The 23,767-nt window shown below is 52.4% G+C and overlaps 11 protein-coding genes across 11 annotated transcripts; 8 read left to right on the forward strand and 3 right to left on the reverse strand.

Moving 5' to 3' along the window:
• Positions 1-198: 198 nt before the first annotated feature.
• On the forward strand, positions 199-1,485 carry HMPREF1120_08395 (hippurate hydrolase; the record flags this gene model as incomplete). Its single annotated transcript, XM_009162646.1, has 1 exon — positions 199-1,485. The coding sequence occupies one exon, from the start codon at positions 199-201 to the stop codon at positions 1,483-1,485; it is 1,287 nt and encodes a 428-aa protein (XP_009160894.1).
• Positions 1,486-2,337: 852 nt separating this feature from the next.
• HMPREF1120_08396 (L-iditol 2-dehydrogenase) lies at positions 2,338-5,456 on the reverse strand. The gene has a single exon (XM_009162647.1). It carries the CDS (start codon positions 5,096-5,098, stop codon positions 3,923-3,925), a length of 1,176 nt encoding a protein of 391 aa, XP_009160895.1. The 5' UTR covers positions 5,099-5,456; the 3' UTR covers positions 2,338-3,922.
• Positions 2,521-3,702, forward strand: HMPREF1120_08397 (glycerate dehydrogenase; the record flags this gene model as incomplete). Its single annotated transcript, XM_009162648.1, has 1 exon — positions 2,521-3,702. The coding sequence occupies one exon, from the start codon at positions 2,521-2,523 to the stop codon at positions 3,700-3,702; it is 1,182 nt and encodes a 393-aa protein (XP_009160896.1).
• A 790-nt stretch (positions 5,457-6,246) lies between the features above and the next one.
• Positions 6,247-7,630, forward strand: HMPREF1120_08398 (uncharacterized protein). The gene has a single exon (XM_009162649.1). The coding sequence runs from the start codon at positions 6,693-6,695 to the stop codon at positions 7,341-7,343; it is 651 nt and encodes a 216-aa protein (XP_009160897.1). The 5' UTR covers positions 6,247-6,692; the 3' UTR covers positions 7,344-7,630.
• Positions 7,631-8,472: 842 nt separating this feature from the next.
• HMPREF1120_08399 (2-deoxy-D-gluconate 3-dehydrogenase) lies at positions 8,473-9,406 on the forward strand (the record flags this gene model as incomplete). The annotated part of the gene is made up of 2 exons (XM_009162650.1): positions 8,473-8,601; positions 8,747-9,406. 2 exons carry the CDS (start codon positions 8,473-8,475, stop codon positions 9,404-9,406), a joined length of 789 nt encoding a protein of 262 aa, XP_009160898.1.
• Positions 9,407-10,258: 852 nt separating this feature from the next.
• Positions 10,259-12,451, forward strand: HMPREF1120_08400 (metalloreductase; the record flags this gene model as incomplete). The annotated part of the gene is made up of 1 exon (XM_009162651.1): positions 10,259-12,451. The coding sequence occupies one exon, from the start codon at positions 10,259-10,261 to the stop codon at positions 12,449-12,451; it is 2,193 nt and encodes a 730-aa protein (XP_009160899.1).
• Positions 12,452-13,463: 1,012 nt separating this feature from the next.
• Positions 13,464-15,233, forward strand: HMPREF1120_08401 (uncharacterized protein; the record flags this gene model as incomplete). Its single annotated transcript, XM_009162652.1, has 3 exons — positions 13,464-13,503; positions 13,559-13,635; positions 13,692-15,233. The coding sequence occupies 3 exons, from the start codon at positions 13,464-13,466 to the stop codon at positions 15,231-15,233; spliced, it is 1,659 nt and encodes a 552-aa protein (XP_009160900.1).
• Positions 15,234-15,652: 419 nt separating this feature from the next.
• Positions 15,653-17,467, forward strand: HMPREF1120_08402 (acid phosphatase; the record flags this gene model as incomplete). Its single annotated transcript, XM_009162653.1, has 3 exons — positions 15,653-15,790; positions 15,847-16,028; positions 16,093-17,467. 3 exons carry the CDS (start codon positions 15,653-15,655, stop codon positions 17,465-17,467), a joined length of 1,695 nt encoding a protein of 564 aa, XP_009160901.1.
• Positions 17,468-18,800: 1,333 nt separating this feature from the next.
• Positions 18,801-19,340, reverse strand: HMPREF1120_08403 (uncharacterized protein; the record flags this gene model as incomplete). The annotated part of the gene is made up of 2 exons (XM_009162654.1): positions 18,801-18,863; positions 18,960-19,340. The coding sequence occupies 2 exons, from the start codon at positions 19,338-19,340 to the stop codon at positions 18,801-18,803; spliced, it is 444 nt and encodes a 147-aa protein (XP_009160902.1).
• Positions 19,341-20,154: 814 nt separating this feature from the next.
• On the reverse strand, positions 20,155-20,643 carry HMPREF1120_08404 (uncharacterized protein; the record flags this gene model as incomplete). Its single annotated transcript, XM_009162655.1, has 1 exon — positions 20,155-20,643. The coding sequence occupies one exon, from the start codon at positions 20,641-20,643 to the stop codon at positions 20,155-20,157; it is 489 nt and encodes a 162-aa protein (XP_009160903.1).
• Positions 20,641-23,713, forward strand: HMPREF1120_08405 (NADPH oxidase). Its single transcript, XM_009162656.1, has 2 exons — positions 20,641-21,991; positions 22,048-23,713. The coding sequence occupies exons 1-2, from the start codon at positions 21,900-21,902 to the stop codon at positions 23,615-23,617; spliced, it is 1,662 nt and encodes a 553-aa protein (XP_009160904.1). The 5' UTR covers positions 20,641-21,899; the 3' UTR covers positions 23,618-23,713.
• The last annotated feature ends 54 nt before the right edge of the window (positions 23,714-23,767 follow it).

Below are 23,767 nucleotides of genomic sequence, written 5' to 3' on the forward strand. Positions count from 1 at the left end.
TTGCGCAACTTGAGATCCACCCCCACAACTCTAACGCGCGGACTTCTCCTCGAACAAACAACCGCAACAAATGGTCATCGACTTCAACCTCAGCATTGCCGTTATCTAGATACAGGATTTGTTCCCTCGACTCTGCATTTGCATTCAAATAGGCAACTTTACTTTCTCGCCGATCTTTTCATTTCATTTCCATGCAACATGACTTCCTCGTGGTTCTCGTCGGTCATTGACCAATATCGGCCAGACTTGGCTCCGTACGAAGAGCTGTACCGACACTGCCATCAGCACGGGGAGCTATCGACGCAGGAAAAGGAAACTGCGGCTCTCATCACGGCGCACATGAAGAAGCTTTCACCGGACTTTGACATTCGCACAGGTATTGGTGGGCATGGCCAGATCGCGATTCTCAAGAACGGACCAGGCCAGACGATTTTGTTGCGGGCCGACATTGACGCACTCCCTATTCAAGAGAAAACAGGCCTGCCGTACGCGAGTACCAAAACCATGCTTGACACCGACGGGATCACCAAGCCCGTGATGCACGCGTGCGGGCACGATTTCCACATTACCTCGCTCCTCGGGGCGGCCGAGACTCTTGTGGCCGCCCGATCGAAGTGGTCTGGCACCATTGTGTTTTTGTTCCAGCCTGCTGAAGAACGTGGCAGCGGGGCCCGTGCCATGGTGGACGACGGGCTCTATGACACTTCGAAACACGCATGTCCTATCCCTGATGTCCTGCTCGGTCAACACGTGTTCCCTCTCGAGGCTGGCAAAACAGCAACCCGCGTGGGTCCCATCATGTCGGCGGCCAACAGCTTCAAGATTACTATCTACGGTAGTGGCGGGCACGGGTCGATGCCGCACCGGACTATCGATCCTGTCGTGATAGCCAGCCATATCGTGGTCCGACTCCAGACGATCGTGTCGCGGGAGGTCCCGCCCGATGAAACTGCCGTGGTCACCGTAGGCGCATTACAGGCCGGAAGCACCGAGAACGTCATCTCGGATGAGGCGGTGCTGAAAATCAACATCCGTACCATGACTTCGGAATGGCGCGACCGTGTCTTGGCCTCTGTCAAGAGAATCGTCAAGGCCGAGTGTCTGGCGGGCAATTGTCCCAAGGAGCCGACGATCGAGCCAACTTCCTCGTTTGAGCTGACGGTCAATAACGACAAGGTCACGGAAACGATCAATAAGTCGTTTTACAGTTATTTCGGCGACAACCACGAAGGGAATATCAAGAATGTCCTCGGCAGTGAAGATTTTGGAATCCTCGGGTCGGCCATTGATAGGCCGTATTGCTTCTGGTTCTTTGGCGGTCATGAGAAGACAAAGTACCAGGAAGCGATCAAGAGGGGCGACGAGGCCAATATTCCTGTCAATCATAGTCCTTTCTTTGCCCCTGTTCTGCAGCCTACCCTGAAAACTGGCGTGGATGCCTTGGTTGTTGCGGCTTTGACGTATCTGGGAAAGAAGGATGAGTGAGGAACAAAAAGCAAGGAAGGGTCTCGGACTGTGGGAATGACCGGACACTACTGGGATAGGGACTGGGACACGGTGGACGGTCGGACTAGCCAGACCATGTACTTAGAAGAGGAATGGATGACCGCTCCTTTGGTTGACAGTATGTAAACGCGTCTGATTGAGCTCAAGAGCGTGTCTGAAGACCGTCTACAGGCTGTGGCTGTTTCAAACACCCTGTGTCGATGACAGACACCCGGCCAAGCTACTTCCTCGCTTGGCCATACTGTAGGTATGTACCTGGTAGGAAAGACGATTCAGTACAACAATCAGATGGCAGCTCGACAAAGTTTCAAGCGGCTTCGTATGCATTGCAATAATGGCCGGGTCGGAGGTCAACCGGCTCAAACTTTCGGCAATTACGAGGAGAGGGCTGCGGAGAACGGCCGAGGAGCGAAGAGACATTTGAAGCAGCGGGTATTGTACCATCTCACGCCAGCATTGTGATTATATTATTGCACAAGATACTGTAGGTACTTTACTGCATACCTAGGGTACTGGTACTCACATTTCAAAGCTCATGAAACAAAAGATTGCACTCATGCAAGCTGTGGCTACCTACCTAGGTGAAATAAATTGAATACCAGGGACTTCCCCACTACTTAAAGAACGACACGCCAGGGGAGAAGACAGGAAACGGGCTTACAAGGACGGAACCCTATTTATTTCGCTGTCTACACCATTTTCTCTAATAACTATCAACCGTCCCTCACTGACACCTCTTTACCAAAGAGCGACATCAGGAAATAAAAAATAGTCCAGAGGTGGTATCGTTGACACTAACTTATTCCCTCCCATAAACGGCAGTCCTACAGGGGACCAACTTGAATCACTATTTTCTGTAAGAAAATCAATCTCGATATCAATAATCCAGTTACAGTATCATTGGGATCGAGCGACCAACGGGCAGTCCGGCTCGCTTCTCGGCAGATACAGGTACACATATCTCGGACAAACGACATACATCGTCAGCAACATCAACCCGAACATCAACAAACCATGTCTTCATCATCATCATCATCTGCTGTCATCAAACTCGCCATCCTCGACGACTACGCTGGCATCGCTCCAGCTCATTTCCAACGTCTCACACCAAGATTAGGACTGGAAATCCACACGTTCCCAGAAACACTAAATATACACAATCCAGACGAACACGACGCTTTAGTCCAGCGCCTACAACCGTACAGCATCATCTCTTCGATGCGTGAACGGACCCGTTTCCCCCGATCACTTCTGGAGAAATTGCCCACCTTGAAACTCCTCTTGACGACAGGCGGGCGGAACGCAGCTATCGACACGGAGGCATGCAAAGAGTTAGGGATCAGAGTCGTAGGCACAGGACCCAAACCCAATGCAGTGCCGGGTTACGATTCGACCAACGAGCAGACGTGGGCGCTGATTTTGGGCTTGCTCAGAAATGTGGTGGAGGGCGATACGAGGTTGAAAACGACAAGTGACAAGTGGCAGACTGATCAAATAAACGACACTCAACACAATGACCACGACAACAGCGGTCTCGGCCAAGGCCTCGACGTCGACCGCTTCAGCCCAGCCCTGGTGTCAACTCTCGCCGGCAAAACGCTGAGCATTCTCGGTCTCGGACGACTGGGGACCCAAGCGGCCGTTACAGGTGCTCTAGGGTTCGGCATGCGCGTGCTGGCATGGTCTAGCAGTCTTACGCAGGCCAAAGCCGACAGCTTGGCTGCGTCGCGAGGGTTGCCTGCGGGTTCGTTTGAGGTGGCTTCCTCGAAGGATGAGCTGTTTCGCCGCGCGGATGTTTTGAGTGTCCATTACGTTCTGAGCGAGCGGTCGCGCGGGATTGTGTCAAAACACGAGTTGAGTCTGATGAAACCTACTGCTATACTGGTCAATACCTCGCGTGGACCTCTGGTTACAGAGTCGGATTTGGTTGATGTTTTGGAAAAGGGTGCTATCAGGGGCGCGGCGCTTGATGTTTTTGATACAGAGCCCTTGCCGAAAGATAGTCCGTGGCGTAAGGACAATTACTGGGGCAAGGAGGGCAGGAGCCGCCTTTTGCTGAGTCCGCATTTGGGTTATGCTGATCTGGAGACTATGCATCATTGGTATGATGTCCAGGCGAGCGTTGTGGACGAGTGGTTGGCTCGAGGAGGTCAGAATGAGGTTGCGGCCATCAAGAGCGGGCCGGTGATTGTGTAAGGGATAATGAAGCAACAATGACTGGGCAGGATGAGAGCTGTGCATCTCGTCGTTGAAAAGATACACAAGGCTACTGCTGAGCCAAGTAAGAAGCCAGAAAGGGGGACTGATGAGACAAACACATGTGGCATCGAAAGAACACCCTCCAATAGCCATACAAGCGTCGGCGATGTCTGTCGTTATGTTGCTGGATCAACATAGCAGCCGTATATAACATCCTCTATAAACTATCGTCATTCTTGATCTGCACCTTGATCGCACCGCTCTTGGGGTCACTGGCCGTCTTGAAGGCCTCAGTGGCTTGGCTCAGGTTGAAGCGATGGGTGACCAGCCTGTCCATGTTGATCACGCCGCTCTCCACCAGCCGGATGGCTTTGGGCCAAGTGTTGCAGTATCGGTATTGGTATTGCAGATCGATTTCCATGGTGCTGAGACGCATGAAGGGGATCTTCATCTCGTTCTTGCCAACCCCAATAACAAACACCTTGCCGCCAAACTTGACGCTCCAGATGGCGCTGGCCACGCTGGACTCGACACCCGTGCACTCCATGGCCACGGGGGGTTGGATGCCTCCCATGGCGGCGACGATGCCCTCGGCACATTCTTCCGGCGACTTGCCCATAGGCACCTGGAACTTCTTGACGCGTGGGACCAGTGACTGAGCAAACTTCAACCGGCCCGCGTCGATGTCGGTGATGAGCAACGGACACGCCCCGGCGGCTTGACAGCACAGCAAAGTCACCAACCCAATCGGTCCCGCGCCGCAGATCAGCACCGGATCGCCCAGTCGTACTCCTGCGCGGTCCATGCCAGCCAAGGCGACCGACAAGGGCTCCAGAAGACTTCCGTTCTCGAAACTCATGTCGCCGATCTTGTGGCACCACATGGCGGGATGTTTCACGTAGCGGCGCAACAGCCCGTCCACCGGCGGCGTGCTCAGGAACTCGACGCTCTCGCAACCGTTGTACCGGCCGGTCAGACATGGTTCGCACTTGAAGCATGGGATGTTGGGCTCAATGGCCACCCGGTCGCCAGGTTTGAGATTTGTCACCGACGGATGCACCGACAACACGACTCCCGCGGATTCGTGGCCCAAGATATGGTCGCCCGTCACGATCATTGGACCGATACATCCTGCGTGCCAGAAATGTACGTCCGAGCCGCAGATTCCCGTCGACTTGACCCCGACGTAGACTTCGCCTTCCTTCAGATCCTTGCCTTGCTTCACCTCGTCCAGCGAGGGCGACGCTTCGGCCACCCATAGATCGTGTTTCGGGTTGGTGAAGACGCCGATGTTGGGCTTGGTGATTTCGGTCGCGGTGGACGTGGACGTGGACATTGTGTCGGTGGATTTGTGCGAGGTGCCGTTGGTGAGGGCTGAGGTTGCGGATGGCATGGTGAGAGAAAGGAACGAGGTGTAATCTTTGGAACTACTATATGAGAAAAGTTGTGCGCTTGCTCCAATCGCCGCTGTACTCCGAGTCTGCGTCTGTCTGGCGCCGCCGCCGGGTAATAAATTGGTGACGTTCAAGGTGCAGGCGCTGCGTTGGTGTGGGCGCGGGGTATCAACTAGTTGCGGCCGCACTGCGAAAGGTAAATAAATACTGCTTCACGTTCAAGTTGTGAGATGGAGAGAACAAATTGTGCCCATTGTGGCCACTCGACTCCTCTTATAGGCAGATTTGGGCAATGCCACTACCGGTGATTGTGCCTTGATGTTTCTCACTTTTCTCAACGGCCATAACACTGCCTGTCCGCGTTCTCCGGAGGTTCTTGTGGTGTAAACGTCGTCCTTCCCCCCCAATCCTTTGACCGCCGGAAAGTGTCTTGTTTGGGCTAGTCGTGCACCATTTTGGGACTCTACCGCACCGAGTTTCGGATACAGTTCCCAATCAGGATTGACAGACACACTGGCATCACGCGTCCGGGGATTTCTTCATTTCCAAACCTCTCCCTCCAGCCGCGTTCGCAAGACTACCTAGGTATTCCTCCCATGACGGACGGCGCGGTCCCTAAACTCGACAACTTATGGGCCTCCGTCGTATGGGCAGCCGGTAATAACGGCTGAACAGCTGGAAAGAGATATTGCACTGCTTTTTGCAACATGTATCGACGCGGTGTCTCAGCATCTCGAACCCGTTCTCCTCTCGCAATGTCAAGTGTCGCCTCGTATGGCTGCTGCAGAAGAGACGAATACTACAATCCCTCTGGACGGGATCTTTTGTTAGTGCTGCTTGGCTCCAGCTGAAATGGCTGGTAGCGGCGTGGAATACTGGCTGAGGCAGGAGTTTGGGGAGAGACTGGTCATTAAGTACAGATTTGGCCGACTCCGGGATGGTAGGGATAGATCGGTAGAGGGATGTTCAACCTCTACTGAGGCGTCAAATGATCCGTATCAACTCTACAGGGAGGGTTGCTTGCTCAGAGGCTTTCTGAGAAAGGCTTGCTTAGGACTGATTGATACTCGCCTTGTGCCAGTAAGTGAAGTAGGTGAATTGTCTCCAATCCAATTATGCCCATTTACCCAACACAAGGCCAATGTCTTCGCGATTGAGGAGAGACCTATTGTCTCCATTGTACGAATGGGCGCGACTTGTTACTGGCAGCCAATCATCTTTGCTGCCATGCCTGCGAGGAATACGTGAATCAGGGAAGTGTGAATACCACGCACACCCACCTATTGTCTTCCAATTCCACCAAGGCAGTATTCACAGTACTAGTTCAACACACAATAAGCAGACAATATACTGCACCATCGCGCCAAACGAAAAGTGAATGCTCACTTCACTTGTGCTTCGTTTGAGTGACAACGGTCGCGGTCAGTGAACTACTTAAACCCTCCTACTTCTCCTCCACTTCTTCTCGACTCTCTTTCTCTTCCTCAAAACTTCTTCCACTACAAATCTCAACCTGAACAAGCTTTTCCTATAACCATACAAATACAACTGATCATCTCAAGGTTTCATTTGACGGCTAAGCCAACTTCAAAGATGAATTACTCGGAGAAAGCCACAACCGCCTACTACGATGATGATTCTGCTAGCCTGAGCGAAACCGCTACCTTGGACTCGATCACCCTGGAGAAGGCCGACGCTGTCGAGGAGACTCCTGACACACTCGACGACCTCCAGATCAGTGTCCCGCTCAGCTCCCTTCTCAGATTCACCTCAGACCCCGAGCGACAGGCAAGCAACCTGATCATCCACAACCCCACTGACCGATTCATCTGCCTCACCTCTGGCAACTTCATCTACCCAGCCGCTTCATTCCGCGACATTACCAACTTGATGCAGGACATGGATGACGACGCGGTGGCCGACAACCCCAAATACCGATGCGCATGCTACATCAGGGTTCTGAACATCTCCAGCTGGCGCTTCGCAAAGTTTTTCTTGAAATCCAAGGGTGTCAGACTCCATGTCTTCCCACCGGGCTGCACTCGCAGTGTCATCCTCAAGCCGCCCCCACCAAGCGAAAGTCGGCGCAGTGCATCCAACTTCGACAAACTGCCTTTCCTCGAGCGCAAGCTATACGACGTCGAGCTGTACAGGGACTTCAACATGGCAGACTGGAAAGATGGCAAGGTGCTAGAGTGGATCGCTGATGAGACCAAGGAAGATGTCTCAAGATATGGGTTCTGAAAAGTGTGCAGCAGAGGTCTCGAGACATGGGCTCTGAAATGCGTGCGGTGGGTGCTTGCTTCCAGGGGGCTGCATTGAGAGGGTGATCTTGATCCAAGGCGAGCTGCGTCTCACTGCAGCAGATTGACGTTTTGCTGGTATTTCCCCTGGAACATAGGTACCAATAGTGATACAAGGGAGCATTTGACCAACACAGCGAAGGCGTTGCTACGATTTTAGTCATTTCATACTACAAGACAGTTTGAAAACGAGCTTATTGCTCTCAATAGTAACATACCTCATTTTGATTTCATACCGTACGCCTGAGAAACATTGCCAGTGAGTCGTCGTGGTGGTTTTGGTCGTCAACGCAGCATTTTTTGTTCGCAAATGATAGCCTCGCCTACTCGGCCTTGTAATGTCACGCTTTTTCGTGCGGACTATCGTGCATCTGGGGCTGGGAGTCAGTCAACACCAACACAGTGCAGCACCGTGGTCAGCCTCACAGGGCGGTCAAAAGGCCTCAGCCTCGATCGACAGGTTCATTAAAGGCAGTAGTACGAACTGGTGATTGGGCGTAGCTACCCAGTCAATGCGAGGCAAGATGTACATTCAAAGGCACAGAAGACAGCGTGCGAGGCTGTCAATATCAGGGGCACAATTTTAACAGCAACCCGTTTTCGGTCTGGCCGGTCCGAAACTCGAAAGAGGACTACGAAGAGTGGTCGGCGGATGAAGCTCAAAAGCCGACGCTCCCCAGACCCGGTGGACAGTGACCCTGGCTTAAGCCAATCAGACAACACATGTTGGAGGCGCTGCCCGGAGTTGTCGCCGCAAATTACTCGATGCGGGCTTTGGCGTGCCCCGGGAACTGCTGATGGCTGCCAGTGTGGGATGGTGACACGTTGTTTGGCAATATAATATTTTGTTCTGATATATTTTATTACCAGAGGACTGATCCATGTTCTTTTCTTGAGGTGGGAGATCGTGTCAACAAGAAGATTGCCAGACCTGTTTGTTCGGGATTTACGCATCGCATCACCAGAAAAGAAAGAACGTTCGCAGACTCGGATCTATATATCTCTCTGCTCAGTTATAACGAAGAATCGCGACGGGTCTTTGTCAATTCGGAGCACAATCAACGACAAAAATGGACGCCCTGACGAAGATGTTCTCCCTGGCTGGCAAGACGGCCGTGGTCACCGGCGGCACGCGCGGCATTGGTGCTGCCATGGCGCTGGCGCTCGCTGAAGCTGGAGCCGACATTATCCTCGTCCAGGTAAGGAAGATCTGGCATCCATCTCTTCTTCTCTCTGGTTGTTCTGTTCTATACAGACCATGGCCTGAGGCTGCCTGAAAAGCTCATGATCAAACACATCGATTAATATAATATTGGGAGAATTCTACTGACGTTGGCCGCCCAGAGAGACGAGAGCAACAAGAAAACCTACTCGCAAATCCAGGCGCTGGGCAGGAAAGCAACCATTGTCACGGCTGATCTGTCCGACCAGTCGTCGGTAGAGAAGCTGATTCCGGACCTCGCTAAGGCCGGCCACGACATGCACATCCTGTTGACATGCGCGGGGATCCAGAAACGACATCCGGCGCACCAGTTTCCCCTCGAGGACTGGAACTCGGTCCTACAGGTCAATTTGACGACCGTGTTTACGCTATGTCGAGACTTTGGAGCCTATCTTTTGTCGAAACCAGACCCAGCCCCGGGATCCTCAAGGGGCAGTATTATCAATGTGGCTTCTCTTCTCACGTTCCAAGGTGGAATCACCGTGCCTGCCTACGCGGCTTCCAAGGGCGGAGTGGGCCAGTTGACCAAGGCCCTGAGTAACGAGTGGGCTAGCAAGGGCATCACTGTCAATGCCATCGCACCGGGATACATCGACACCGATATGAATGAGGCGCTTATTGCCAACGAGACGAGGGCGAGACAGATTTTGGAGAGAATCCCCGCTGGGCGATGGGGCAAGCCCGAGGACTTCAAGGGTCCAGTCGTATTTCTGGCCAGCGATGCATCGCGCTATGTTACGGGCGAGGTGTTGACTGTGGATGGTGGCTGGATGGGACGGTAGTGTATTGAGGTTGGTTGGCTGCAGGTCTGAACGGACCTGAAGTTCATCTCTGATCCAAGTACACAACTAGAATTCAAGTTGGACGGAATAGAGATAGAATCAAACGACTTGCTTTTTGGTGAATAAACGGTGGTCATTTGAAATTGAGCGATCGTGGCAGGTTTGCCGAACGCTGTCGCCGACAACTTGAACGATGTCATGTTGCGGTTATTTCCCGACCTCTCCCTTCCTGCCGAGTACGGCGCTGATGCTTGCAGATTCTCTCTATGGAAAGCAGCGATAGCAGTCATAGCATTGTCAAGGGGCAAAAATATGCTTACCGACGAGGAACCATGACCTCAAGCTCGGAGCTCAACAGCTGCCCTGTACTCCTCACCTGAATCTGGGCAAATATGGAGACATGAGAGCCTGTTCAGCACACATGGTAGGCAAAGGGACACGGGGAAATGGCTAAGGTTGTCTTGATGCAGCCGGCCGAATTCTTGAAACATGAATGTGCTTCTATGTCATGCGGGGCTGCCATCAGCGCTGGTGTGAAGCTCAAGTGTGCTTAGTACTGGCACTGATGTGCATCGGCATACATGCTTTATCTATCTTATTGAAAAAGTCTCCATCACGGTGGAGTGTATCTTCTCACAGGCATCACCGCTGCCGTACCAGGCCAATGTTATTGTCACGTGGTGTGCGCTCCTTATTGAGGCGCTATTGACCCATGGCATTGGGTCTCGCTTATTGACACACCAGGTACCTGCTATACAAAGCACTTTGCTCTTGTCCATATCTATTTGTTGTCTTGACTGCTTCCCAAAACCTGTTCGACAACAAAGAAATCTTAGCTGTGCCTCTTTGTGGATGGACTCGGTTCAGACAAAGCAAGTGCCTTGTGATTATCATTGCCTTCAGACAAAGAAGACTGCACGTCTGAGATATCAGCACATGAAAGATCTTTCGACTCGATTAACCATGCAGTGCGGGTTAAACCTGTTTCGGGACATCGGGAACCCACTGATCGGGAAAGAAACTGCAAACATGAAGGTCTCAACATCAGTTGTGCTGGACACAACTTCTAGAGCACTCCAACACATTGGACGCCATGCCGGAAAGCAAACAAACCGTCATTATGGTCCCAGGATCAGAGACCTGGCAGACGGCAACTTGCCCCTTAGCAATCTCAGACTTCAACCTCATGGAAATGGCACCTTCAAGAATCTCACATCCTCCAACGTGGCAGGAAACAGTACCGATTCCAATAACACCACTCCATTCTACACAGGATTGCACGGCGTCAATCTACAGATGGATTCTCGGCTAGTCAAAATGCTCTGGCTGTCGATACTGATCGCCGTCGCCGTCGTGTTCGTTCTACGGCTGGCCCAGCTATTCGTGTCCTACATCAGGAACATCTACTGTATGACCGCAACACCGTCACAGCAGAAATACTACACCGTCGACCGGCTTTGGATATGGCCGTGGCTAAAGAAGCACGTTGTCTTTGCCCCTCTGTTCAAGAAACGCCATAACCGAGAATTGCAGATGTCAAGTGCGGTCAACTACGGCACCTTGCCAGGGCGCATCCACTTTTTGCTACTCACCATTTACGCTGTATCGAATCTGGTGTATTGCCTGCTTCTGGACTGGCAAGCACCCGAGAAAGGTGCACTATTTGCCGAACTGCGAGGCCGAAGTGGCATCTTGGCCACGGTCAACCTGATTCCACTTGTGGTTCTGGCAGCAAGAAACAACATTGCAATACCGACTCTCAGGGTAAGCTATGACACTTTCAACCTCTTTCACCGCTGGATTGGAAGGATCGTGGCGATTGAGACCACCATCCACTTCTTCGCATGGATGGCCGCCTACATACTCGCCAAAGGGGATGATGCAACCCCTAAGATATTCAACCACAACGCATTTCTCCAATTCGGCTTGGTTGGTATGGTTGCCATCGTCATCTTGCCGTTTCATTCCCTCTCGCCCATCCGGCATGCCTTCTACGAGACGTTTTTGCACCTCCACCAGTCCCTAGCTTTCATGGCACTTTTAGGAGTCTACGTCCACCTGGATTTGAAAAAGTTGCCTGCCTATCCTTCCATACTAGCAGCGGTACTCCTGTGGATTATTGAACGACTCTGGCGCCTAGGCAGACTGGCCTACCTGAATTACTCTCGGGATGGCGGTATCACTACAGTTTTCGTCGAGGCACTTCCCGGCGAAGCGTGCCGAGTCACCTTTCAGTTACCACGGCATATCACGATCCGGCCGGGCAGTCATGTCTATGCGTACATTCCAGCGGTATCGCTGTGGATGTCGCACCCTTTTTCCGTGGCATGGACCAACGTTGTATCCGAGCCACCTGTTGCTCGGTCTCCTTTACTGATGAAACCTTTGACTCCAAATACAGCTGAGAGACAGTCTTCTGGTCGGAGATTCTCTGTTTCCAAAGCGCCTACCAGTGTCTCGCTCATCATGGTGGCTCGCACGGGCATGACCAGACAGCTTTACCAAATGGCCCGAGACAGTCCTGAGGCCAAGCTCCATCTCAATGGATTTCTCGAAGGCCCCTACGCTGGCCATGACTCACTTGCAAGCTATGGCACAGTGATCATGTTTGCCGGAGGAGGCGGGATCACTCACCACCTCGTACAAATCAGACATCTGCTGGCAGGTGCCCAGGCACAGACTGTGGCCACACGGCGAATCATTTTGGTCTGGTCGGTGCGAGATGTTGAGGCAATGGAATGGGTCAAACCGTGGATGACAGAGATTCTACATATGGAAGGCCGAAGAGAGATCTTGAAGATCATGGTCTACGTCAGCAAACCCAGCCTTCCTATCAATCCGAAGAAGAACAAGCCTACGTTGCAGCTCATTCAAGGACGGGTAGACCCTGGGACCATCTTGAATGAAGTGATACCTGCCAGGATTGGTGCGACCATGGTCAGCGTTTGCGGGCCTGGTGCATTGGCAGATGAGGTCAGAGCGGCCGTGCGTAAGAGGATGCACAAGGCCAATATGGACATGAACGAAGAGAGCTTCACTTGGTGATGTGGGAGCGAGTGGTCTGGGAAAGGATTGCTGCATAGTTAGATGGAAAGGGTTTTAGATCGTAAGCGATTGGAACCGGTAGTACTCCACTATGAGAATGAGTTCAAATTGTATTAGAGGGAATTGACGCAAGCCACAGATGCTGATATCCTTGTAGCAGAGTTGCAGTTTAGGTCTGGGGAATAAAAAAGTGATCAATTGCTGCCTTAAAATCCAGTTGCTGTACACGTAGGTGGGTGATCAGGCGGACGCTTTGTTCGCGGCACAGCCTCGTCACCAACGCTGGGCGCCACGCAACCAGAACGACGGCTCACTGCACGTTGGCACAAGAAAAGGCCCGGCTGTCATACAGTAGTATCGCGGAAGGCGGTGGATGCGCATTATTGAAATGTGCATTCATCATTGGCATCATCGAAATAGCGAGTCGAGTCGCAGTACATTTCGACTGCCTCAGGCTTGTGCTGACGAAGCGACACAGCCAAGCAAACGGGATGCGCGGCTGGTTCGGGACAGGAAAGGAAGTATAGGGCAGCTTTCGTCGCCAACACAGTGGCAGCTGAACACGAGCTGGGCAGCGCTTAGCACATCGTCACTCAGACACGCCATCGTTTGCCACTTCTGTCACCGCGATGTCGCAGTCAAATAGCCAACGAAGACCGAGCTGGTGTTGACTTCCTCACGATCGATTCTCCCCAAAGTCGAACCCAGGTGTCCTGCTCCACATAGCCGCTTTATTTACCTCCACCGCCGAGGAGAAGATACTAGTAGTACTACGGCTAGGCTCCCAAAAGACCCTGGTCTATGAAAGGCGGGAGATCTCCAGCCCTCTTCCCGTCCTTGTGGTCCCTGCGAAGCCAACTCGTCCGTCTCTCCACCGGTCAGATCGCCTGTGCTCATTCTGGACTGTTTACCAACCGGCTGGCAGTTGAATGATCCCTGCCATCCCTATATGTTATAGATAGTTACACCGACGACAACACCCTCGATCGGAGTTGCCAGGTGCACCGTCAATATGAAGAAATTCCTTGGGAATATCAAAAAGAAGAGTGGCAGTATGCATGCCGATGTCCCGGTTGGGCCCTCAACAAGGCTGACATTCAAGCGCAGGCCCCGAGCGGAATGGAAGTGCGCCGGTTGTGCTGCCTCAGGGTGACGCTCCTGAAGCTGTTGTTGTGCGCGAAGTGGTGAGGACTGCGGGCTGCCATGCACAGGACGAACTCCTAGACTGACCGACCTACAGACTGCATTCTGTGAATCTGGTGCACCCAACTCAGCGGCCGCCGGCGACGAGTACCTCCATCTTCCTGCGATTGTGGATGCAGCCGAATCAAGTCCTACTGCGGCCAGAGAAGCCGCCGCCACCATTCGCCGTTATCTGTCAAAAGACCATTACCAGCGAGGCTTTGCGCAATATAACGCAGTCATGTTGTTGCGCATCTTGACCGACAACCCCGGGCAGGCCTTTACACAAAACTTCGACGCTAAGTTCTTGTCAACTATCAAGGAACTACTCCGAGAAGGCAAAGACGGCAGTGTACAGCAAATCTTGAGGGAGACACTGGATTATTTTGAGGTGGAAAAGGCTCCAGGAAACGATACGCTCGGCCCGCTGGTTGAAATGTGGAGGAAGGAGAAGGGAAAGCGTAACACGCTTCGCCAGACGGTAGGTTCAACTGCTGTGAAAGCCTTGTTTCAAGATCATCAGACTGAACAACTGCAACAGCATCGAGTCCCTCCCCCATTTATGGGACAGCAGCATCAATCGAGTCGGAGAACTGATGTCCTTCCTCCTCCAGAAGAGCTGGCTTCCCGAATAGAAGAAGCAAAGACCACTGCTCGACTTTTGGTGCAAACGGTCCAGTCAACGCCACAGTCGGAGCTGCTGGCCAACGATCTTGTGCAGGAGTTTGCAGGCAGAGCCCAGTCCGCCCAGAGGAGTATCCAGGCGTACATGAATTGCCAGAACCCGGCTCCGGACCCAGACACCATGCTCACCTTGATTGAGACTAACGATCAACTGAACATTGCCATGTCCAAACATCAGCGATCCGTGCTGCAGGCGAGAAAGGCCCAGGGCACTGCTACTCCCAGTCCTGGACCACAAACTGAGTCAATGCCCAACCCGCTCTCTATGCCTCAACATACTCTAGGTCAAAATGTGTACGCTTCAGGTGGTCAAGGTGGCCCACAGGCATATTCGATATCAGCCCACCAAGGACAGAACGCCACTCCTCCATCAGTCAATCCACAACGGGACGAGGAACAGTACGCTCCTCCTCCAGGGCCGCCTCCGGCCGCTCGTGGCGCTGTTAGAAATCAAGAGGCTACAAACAGTCACAGTCACTCAGGCTTATTCTCCGCCACGGAGACAGCGCCTCCATTGCCGACACGCGCCCGTCCGCAATCTCAGGCCGCTGCATACGGAGTTGGAGATAACCCATTTGCAGATGATGCTTATGGGCCTGACTCGCCGCAGCACAACAAATCGAATACATCGTACAACCTCGTCGACATTGACGACACACCGTCACCTAAGCGTCAAGACAGCTTTCCGCTCCGGCATGATACCGAGAACAGTAGGGAGCAGCACCAGGTGAATCCTTACGGTACGACATCAGGTTATATGCACCGGCAGGATTCACCTCCCGCACATGGGGCAATACACGGAACAGGCGCTGATGACATCCTTGCACATCAAGACCAGCCGAGTAATGAACGTGCAACGGATTTCATGAGTCCGGTAGACGACACCGGACGGAGGATGAACGACATGCATATTTGATGAATCAGCGGGAACGCATCGGTTGCTATAAAGGGAGTCGCTAGCTTTTGGACATTTTTCTAGCAGATTGAATTGAGATACCCTTTGATTCAACATGGTATCTGTAGCTCCTGATGCAGTCCGGTCTTGTGAATGCCTGTAATGTTTGAGAGGTGAATGTTCTGTGACTGCAGTGGCTGTCTTGCCGTAACGGGGCCGCAATTGCGATATACCAAATAAGGCAGAGCAACCGCCAGATTGCCTCATCTTCACGGACTACAACGACAATGTTTAGCCTCGCCCTAGACTCTTTCTCTTTACCTTCGCATTCTTCACCGGAGTTCGCTTTGACCTAAGATTTTCTTTCTCTTGCCGTTCCTATGATATTCCTAAAAGAGCACTTGTATCCGGCGTGCTAACCAAGATTCACAACTCGCAACATGACGTCCATTGAGTTCCGCCCTCCCTACTCGCAGGAGGAGCTCGATAGACTCTACCCCAAAGACCTGGAGCTTCGCCTCGTGCAAGTCCTCCTCCGTCACGGAGAACGTGCTCCTGTGTCTGCCCGGTTCAGCAACGTGCGTTATATGTCAAGACCCTGGAGGGTTGTTCTCGTTGTTGACTTTCTGTACAGGCCGGCCTCCCCGCATACTGGCCATACTGCAACGCTGCGCAACGCCTGCGGTCGGTCGCCTTGACGCCCGAGGACGATGTGCGATGGAACTCCCTACAGTGGCGGAGAAGATTGGAGAGATTCGGTCACGATGACGGTCCAGTCATTGCTGCAGGACCAGTTGGTGAGGTGGATGGTATTTGGTAGGCATACTCTACTGGGTCACAAGCGACATGGTGAACGCAAGCTAACATCATCTCCCACCAGCCAACTGGGCGAACTCACCGATAAAGGAAGAGAGACTACCTACGAGCTTGGAAGGCGTCTACGGCATCTCTACGTCGACCAGTTGAAGTTCATGCCGGCGCTGATTTCGAACGCCGACCTGATCTACCTCAGAGCCACTCCTCTACCTCGTGCTCTCGAATCCCTCCAGGAAACATTCTGGGGGATGTACCCGTTAAATGCCCGTACGGCCGCGTTCCCTGCCCCTACTATCGTCACAAGAACCCCTGCAGATGAGACCTTGTTTCCCAACGACGGCAACTGTCGACGATTTGCCCAATTGTCTCGAGCCTTCGCGCAGCGGACCGCAGATAGGTGGAATGACACCGACGACATGAAGTACCTCACCAAGCTCATTGGGAAGTGGATGCCCGAAAACTCGAATAAGAGAGTTGCGGTGGACTCTCATCCCAGGTTGTCTGGCATTATGGACACGATCAACTCGACGCTTGCTCATGGTCCAGAGACGCGTCTTCCCAAGGAGTTTTATGATGCAAAGGCACGGGCCATCATTGACCGCATTGGTGTGGAAGAGTGGTTCTCGGGATACCAGGAGAATCGGGAATATCGCATGTTGGGCATAGGAGGCCTGATTGGCGACATTGTCGAGCGGATGACTTCCAAGATTGAAGGCGCACGTCTGAGTATCAATGAGATCGGCGGCGAGAATGGTCGTCTCGGTCTCGGCCGAGGTGGTGAAAAGGGCATTCGGTTTGCCATGTCAGGATGTCATGATACTACCCTGGCTGGTGTTCTTTCAAGTCTTGGGGCCTTCCAGGGCGAGAAGTGGCCTCCTTATACCAGCCACATCGCCTTCGAGTTGTTCCGGCAGAGAGATCCCAATGCCTCGGACTCGGACGCCGATGCAGACTTCCTCACACCCGCCCATCCACCTTCAACAGAGCCCAAAGCCTCCAGTGATGCGAACAGACCAGGCCTCTTCGCTTCCTTCCTGGGTCTACGCTCTCCCACATCGCCATCTCAGTCCTCCGACTCTGAACCCAAATCAACTCCCGCCAAATCACCTCGTTCGACTGCATCCACCTCAATGCCTCCCAAGGATCTAATTGCCCGAACTCCTTACAAAGACCTCTCGGAATCCCAGAAAGCTCGTCTGGAAAACTATTACGTCCGTGTGCGCTTCAATGATCGCGTCATGAAGATTCCCGCCTGCGCCATACCCGGAAACAACTACCAAGGCGACGAGACCATGTGCACGTTTGAAGCGTTCAAGCGTGTGGCCGATGGTTATGTGCCCCGAAACTGGAAAGCACAATGTGGCGAGAACCTTGATAAGCCGATTGCGTCGTTGGATTCTCCGCCACAGCCGGCGGGACAGATTGACGATGGCTTTTGATTGAGGCCATAGGTACAAATCTGGGGTTTCGGACTGAGATACCATGAAGGCCCAGTCGAATCCGACTGGTTGTGCCCATGGTTCCTTACCGCACCTCCCTCCCACCACAGATAGATATGTCATACCAAATCGATTACAAATGCAAAGGCGCTTGCATGATGAATGAGATGTGACTTGCCTTTGGGGGCTCTGGAAAGCAAAGAGTATTAATCTTGGGCGAATTTTTATTGTTATCAGAATCAGAGGACAACACAGTCCTCGGGCCCCCCAAGAGCCCTTTGAGACCCAAACCAGTGCCCGCGTATCCTTTGTCTGTCCTTTAATTTCCGTCCGAGTCCTCATAGTGCAGAGCAGATCAGAGCAGCCGACCATGAGTGTGATGATAACCAAGTGAGAATGATGGTGCTTCCTTTTCTTTTTTGCCACCATCTCCAATTCTGCGCATCAAACACGTCCATCGTCACAGTTACATTACATCGCTGAGGGGCTACAGTATCTGCTTGCCACATGTCCAGACACCCAATATTGAGCTTTCTCAAAAGAAACGAACTCACAGACTTGATGGAAAGCGAGCGCCATGAGTGACTTGGTGGTGCAGATACAGAGTTCTGATGCTTGCCTGCCTATCGAATCACTGGGAGCCCCCATCTACCTTCAATAGATTATCATCATTATTTAGCGGAAAAGAAATGGGCGGTGCCTTCGGTTCGCCGTCAGTACCCAAGGTACCTAAGTTGTTCTCTAAGTTGATGGCTTGCCAGCCCCTTACTAGTATTCTGTGGTCATAGCCGGCAGTCACAATTCCATAGTATTGGGGGCTATCGATAACTTTGGATGAACCCCGTTCTAATTCTATCCTGCCGAATCGACGCCTGTTCCAACCTCCACTAGATGCCTACCTAGGTACATAGGATATTGATGATGAGGTATCAAGATGAGCACGTGAGTGAGGTGACGAGGATGATGATGATGGCGTCTACCTAGTCGCCCAGATGGCGAGGTCCATGACCCGTCCGTCCTTCAGGGGAAAGGAAATGCAAAAGATTGAAAGTTAAACAACGGCCTGGCTGGAGATACTGGGCCTAGGTGCTGTAGTCCGAGTTGAATGCATCCAAACATACCTGGGTACGGTAGATGTATAACGTAGCTACCTAACGTAGCTACATAGCTGCATTGCAGCCGACCGTGCCGTTGGTCCTATATAGATCACCACCACATCCGGTCACAAAGATAACATATCTGTATAGGTATCTGTAATGCAAGCTCCTCCCGACTGTCTCATTTCGTTCATCACACATACAGTAAACGGTATAACACTTTCTGTTCTGTGGCTTCATACTTTCCCTGGCCTTGCTGGATTCCTCTTGGGGACGGTCCAAGGTTCGGGACAGACGGTCTGGAAGGCAATATTGAGTCAGCAAACAATGAACAAGTAGTGCGGAGACGGGGTACTATCATCAACGGTGGATAAGCAAAAGGAGCACGATCTTACCTCTCCTTCCGAGTAGGCCCAGAAGTAAACAATGACGCCGATAATGTAGTATAGTGACGAGTTGGTGGCTTGATACAGCAAGACTCCTGCCAGGGCTGCCAGAGGATAGACCACCAGCCTGGCTTCCATACTCCGGTGTAAACCCGGCAGCAGCTTGACCACCGGCTTGAAAGGCCACTCCCACGCGAATATTAATATGCTGAGCACGACATTGATGATCTGTAATGCTGGGAAAGGCTTGACTGCTCCGTCGAGGTTCTTTGTGAGAAAATCCCAGAATATCTTGGGCCAGAAGAACCCTTCAATGGCGGCGGCGAGTTGGTAAGTCGCAGCGGTGAGGACAATGAGACGGCCCCAGTGGTTCTTGATGAGCTTGCCCATTTCGATAAAGGAGAACAAATATCCGAAAGTGACCTGAGGTTTATGGAGGAGTCCTTCAATGTACTGTGATATTGATCGATAGGAAAAGCAACAGCAAACAGAAACAACCGTCAAGTTGATTGATGGGATCTCCGAGAGTCCCCAAGACCAACCACTTGTGCCTGCCGAACTTCAACAGTGCATCTCGGGCCGGACAAGGCAGGTATTTGAAGAGAGTCGGGAGGCACGTGTACTGAAAGCCTGTCTTCCCCCACCACAAAGGAACAGGTGATTTCGGGAATAGAGTGAGCCGATCAGACAGGTTGCTGGGTGAAGTGGTCCACGTCAAGAATTCACAATCAGAGCATGGTATCAGGCTGCTCGAGAATGCCCGCTGCGACAGTCTCAACGGCAAAAATATTCTTGGGGTGGCGCTGGCGCGTGTGAGATTGGTCGCAGACGTCGATTTGTCGCAGAGTGTTTGAGGCGCTTCAGAGACACCTAGTGTCACAGGTGAGGTATCAAGCAGAGAATAACGTCAGACAGCAGAATAACCTCAAGAACTGTGGAAGGGCATTGACTGCTTGCTGGGCTGATTCTCTCGGAGCAGTCCGAAATCAATGTTTTGTACTTGGAGGAATGGATAACTGAAAAGGCATGGACATGCCCTACGTCTAGTTGTATAGCTTCATAAACGAGATAAGTCGACCATGTTACAAACCCTACCTTTGACGACGGCCGTAGGCTCATCTTTACCGCTTGAATCTCCGCATTCCAATAGTCCCGGTGCACTCGCCAGATCTAAACTTGTTCGGCGTAGTAAAAGGTGATGCAGTCAATTGTGTGAAGTCGAGCGGGAATCACGACGATGATTGGGCTGGAGGGGTATCCCCCTCATAGAGCCTGGCGGGTTGCGAAGCGCCCGAAATAGAAGAGAGCAGCTCGACTGGCCTGGACTCGACGACCGAGAGGTTGTAGTCCCATTGGCATCATGCCGGCCGATCTTGTGTCTCCGCTTGACGAGAGGTTGGCGAGATGCTGGCGAGGTTGCGAGACGAATCGCGAGGCAAGACATGGATGTGACGTGAAACCCGCGGCGGGAACTCAACATGACAAGCGAGTGGTTCGAGCAGAAGAGACGAAAGAAACAAGAGAAACAGGGATCGAGTCTTCTGAGGGAGTTGGAGTGTCGAGAGAGGATTCGACGGAGACGCAGGTGGCAGCGCAGGTCAGAAGGTGCCGGTTTTGGCTGGCGGCTGCAGCATGTTTCTGATACGCTCGCTTGCTTCAGGTTCATTTTTCCTGCTTCATCCCGACTCTGCATCTCTCCATCTCTGCGCTCCCTCGCTAGCCATTCTCATCCCATCCGTCCTGTTCCCACGAGGTCCAAGTTATCGTTGCCGCTGCAGTGCAGCCGTTGCTGGCGTACACCATGGTCTCTGTCTAATGCGAGTGCCAGCTTGTATGGAGGACCTGCGTGACTGTTGCAGTTTGTCACCGTCACCGCTCTTCCATCCCACCCGCAACAAGCACTGGGTTCGACGCCCACGAGCTGTCGGAGCATTACTGTAATCCAATAGCCTAGGAATCAGATGTTCCTCTTCACAAACCCTAGTTCTATTCCTACTGTGGCTGGGCAGCCAGCGCCTAGTCTCGGCCCGGTCCCATGGGATTTCTCTCATCACCGCCCAATAGCCGCCACGCTCATCAAAAAGATAAAACGGACGCTGTATCTGAACCAGGGGTAGAAGAAGAAGCGACACCAGCCAGAGCAGACTGGAGGAACATGGGTCTGGTGCATCTCTCGACCCTCGCCTTCTCCACATTCTCGCCCGACCCGACCATCCATTCGCTTCTTCCCGAGATGTATTCCTACAACAGAGCAATTGTCTAACGACAATGTATTCTTCCCTTTTTGTCTAATGGAAATGTCTTCTACAGGTTTTCCTTTTTTGTGATCTCTAGCAGCAGAGGAGAAGTTCTGCTATCTTATCACACCAGAATTGAGAACACGAAAAGAACCACTCCAGAATCGTCAAGACCTCCTGTTACAACTCCTGTGCCAGGTCCCACTTAGAGTCGGTTTCGACCTCAGCAGCATACCATACTGATACATTCGACCTTCCTCACCTCAGCACTTTCTTGTTTGATCTCCTGCTTCATAAACTCTTCTCTGCAACGCCTGCGAGACACTCAAAATCATCCAAACACACAATTTGCCATCAGTACCTCTTGCTCGTATGATCCCGCGTGTGATCGACAGAGGAAGTAGTTGATCTCGGATCACCAGCTTGCCGGCATTCTGACGTCGTCTTGTACCTTTCTTCTCAAAAGGCTCCTTTCTCGGCTCTCTCTTGGATTTGTTTTGCCCGTATCGTTGAATTGTGCTCGAAATCTGCACATCGATCTTTTTCATAGCTCCCTGGAGGACACCGACGTTCCTTTGATATTGTGGTTTGTTTGGATTAGCGAAAGAACATAAGAAATGCACCTGTGACAGCTGTGGTACACTTTCGATATTATCAGTTTTCCGGTTTGGGTTGGAGGAGTTCTACACATTGCGCCGCAACACATTAAACCATGGCTACGCTGAAGTCTCATTTCGCCCCAAGCAAGATACTATTCTATGTTCTCTGGTGGGGATTTCATTGGGGGCTGTTCGCTCTCGGCTGGTATGTATTGACCTTCCTAACCGGTCGAGTTGTGCACAATGCTAACAGCAACACAGGTGGAAACAAGCATCCGATCCTCGTTTGGCAGGCCTAAACACTCTCACCTTCTCAGTATGGATGTCTCGCGGTGCAGGACTGGTCTTGTCCGTGGACGTTATGCTCATCCTCCTCCCGATGTGCAGGAACTTGATGCGTTTCCTCCGACCGAAGTTCAGATGGCTTCCTCTGGACGAGACACACTGGTTCCACCGACAATGTGCCTATGCAATGCTTGTCTTCACCTGCATACATGTTCTAGCTCACTACGTCAACTTCTTCAACGTTGAGAGGTCTCAAATCCGTCCAGTCACGGCGATACAGATCCATTACGCCCAAGCAGGCGGCATTACAGGCCACATCATGCTTCTGTGCATGCTCCTGATGTATACCACTGCGCATCATAGGATCCGGCAACAGTCATTCGAGACCTTCTGGTACACCCATCACCTATTCATCCCCTTCTTCCTCGCCATGTACACCCATGCAGTGGGTTGCTTCGTCCGTGACACGCCCGCTCCATTCTCCCCATTCGCGGGAAAACAATTCTGGAACCACTGCCTGGGGTATGAAGGCTGGCGATGGGAGCTGGTGTCTGGCGGCATCTACCTAGGTGAACGCCTCTGGAGGGAGATCCGAGCAAGGAGAGAAACGAAAATCTACAAAGTGATCCGACACCCGTACGACGCGATGGAGATTCAGTTTCAGAAACCCAGCATGAAATACAAGGCGGGCCAGTGGCTGTTCATCAACATCCCAGCAGTGTCGAGTCAACAATGGCACCCTTTCACTATCACCTCGTGCCCATTCGACCCATACATTTCGGTTCACGTGCGCCAAGTAGGCGACTGGACCAAAGCCGTGGGTGATGCACTGGGCTGTGGACCGGCTCAAGCCAAAGAGTTCGATAGCCTGGACAGCAATGGGATCTACGAGATCGCGCTGCAACAAGGTCAAGAAATGCCGGTCATTCGGATAGATGGACCCTATGGCGCACCGGCCGAAGACGTTTTTGACAACGAGATCGCCGTGCTGATCGGCACAGGCATTGGCGTGACGCCATGGGCGTCGGTGCTGAAACACATCTACAACATCCGGGCCGGACCCAATCCTCCACGCCGGCTGAAACGGGTGGAATTCCTCTGGGTGACCCGCAGCATTGAATCTTTCGAGTGGTTCCAGACTCTTCTGTCATCGCTGGAACAACAGTCGGCCGCGGCCGCCGAGTCCGTGGGCGGGCCCGAGTTTCTGCGGATTCACACGTACTTGACGCAACGGGTGGATGCCAACACCGCTGCCAACATCTACCTCAACACCGTGGGGAACGTGGTCGACCCGCTCACGGAGCTGCGGACAAAGACGCAGTATGGTCGACCGGACTTTAAGAGATTGTTCGGCGCCATGCGGGATGGTCTGATGGACCAGACTTACCTGGACGTGGGCAAGGAAGCCAGCATCACCGCCCAGATGAAGGCCACTGTCGGCGTGTATTTCTGTGGCCCCAGTGCCGCTGCCAGAGAGATCAAGACGGCCTGTAAAGCTACCAGCAACGAGCTGGTCAGATTCAGATTCTGGAAGGAGCATTTCTAGAGGAATGTTGACCAGATAGTATTTGATGTACAAGTTAAGGTGCTGTGCTGCTACTGCTACGGCTGCCAAATGCCAATGCCATTGTTTGCTTTCACACGCTGCTGTTCGCGACGCTGTAGCCCGTCTCGTTGGAACTACTCGTTGACCTAT

This window comes from Exophiala dermatitidis, assembly GCF_000230625.1.
Source record: "Exophiala dermatitidis NIH/UT8656 unplaced genomic scaffold supercont1.7, whole genome shotgun sequence".
Lineage (NCBI taxonomy): Eukaryota > Fungi > Ascomycota > Eurotiomycetes > Chaetothyriales > Herpotrichiellaceae > Exophiala > Exophiala dermatitidis.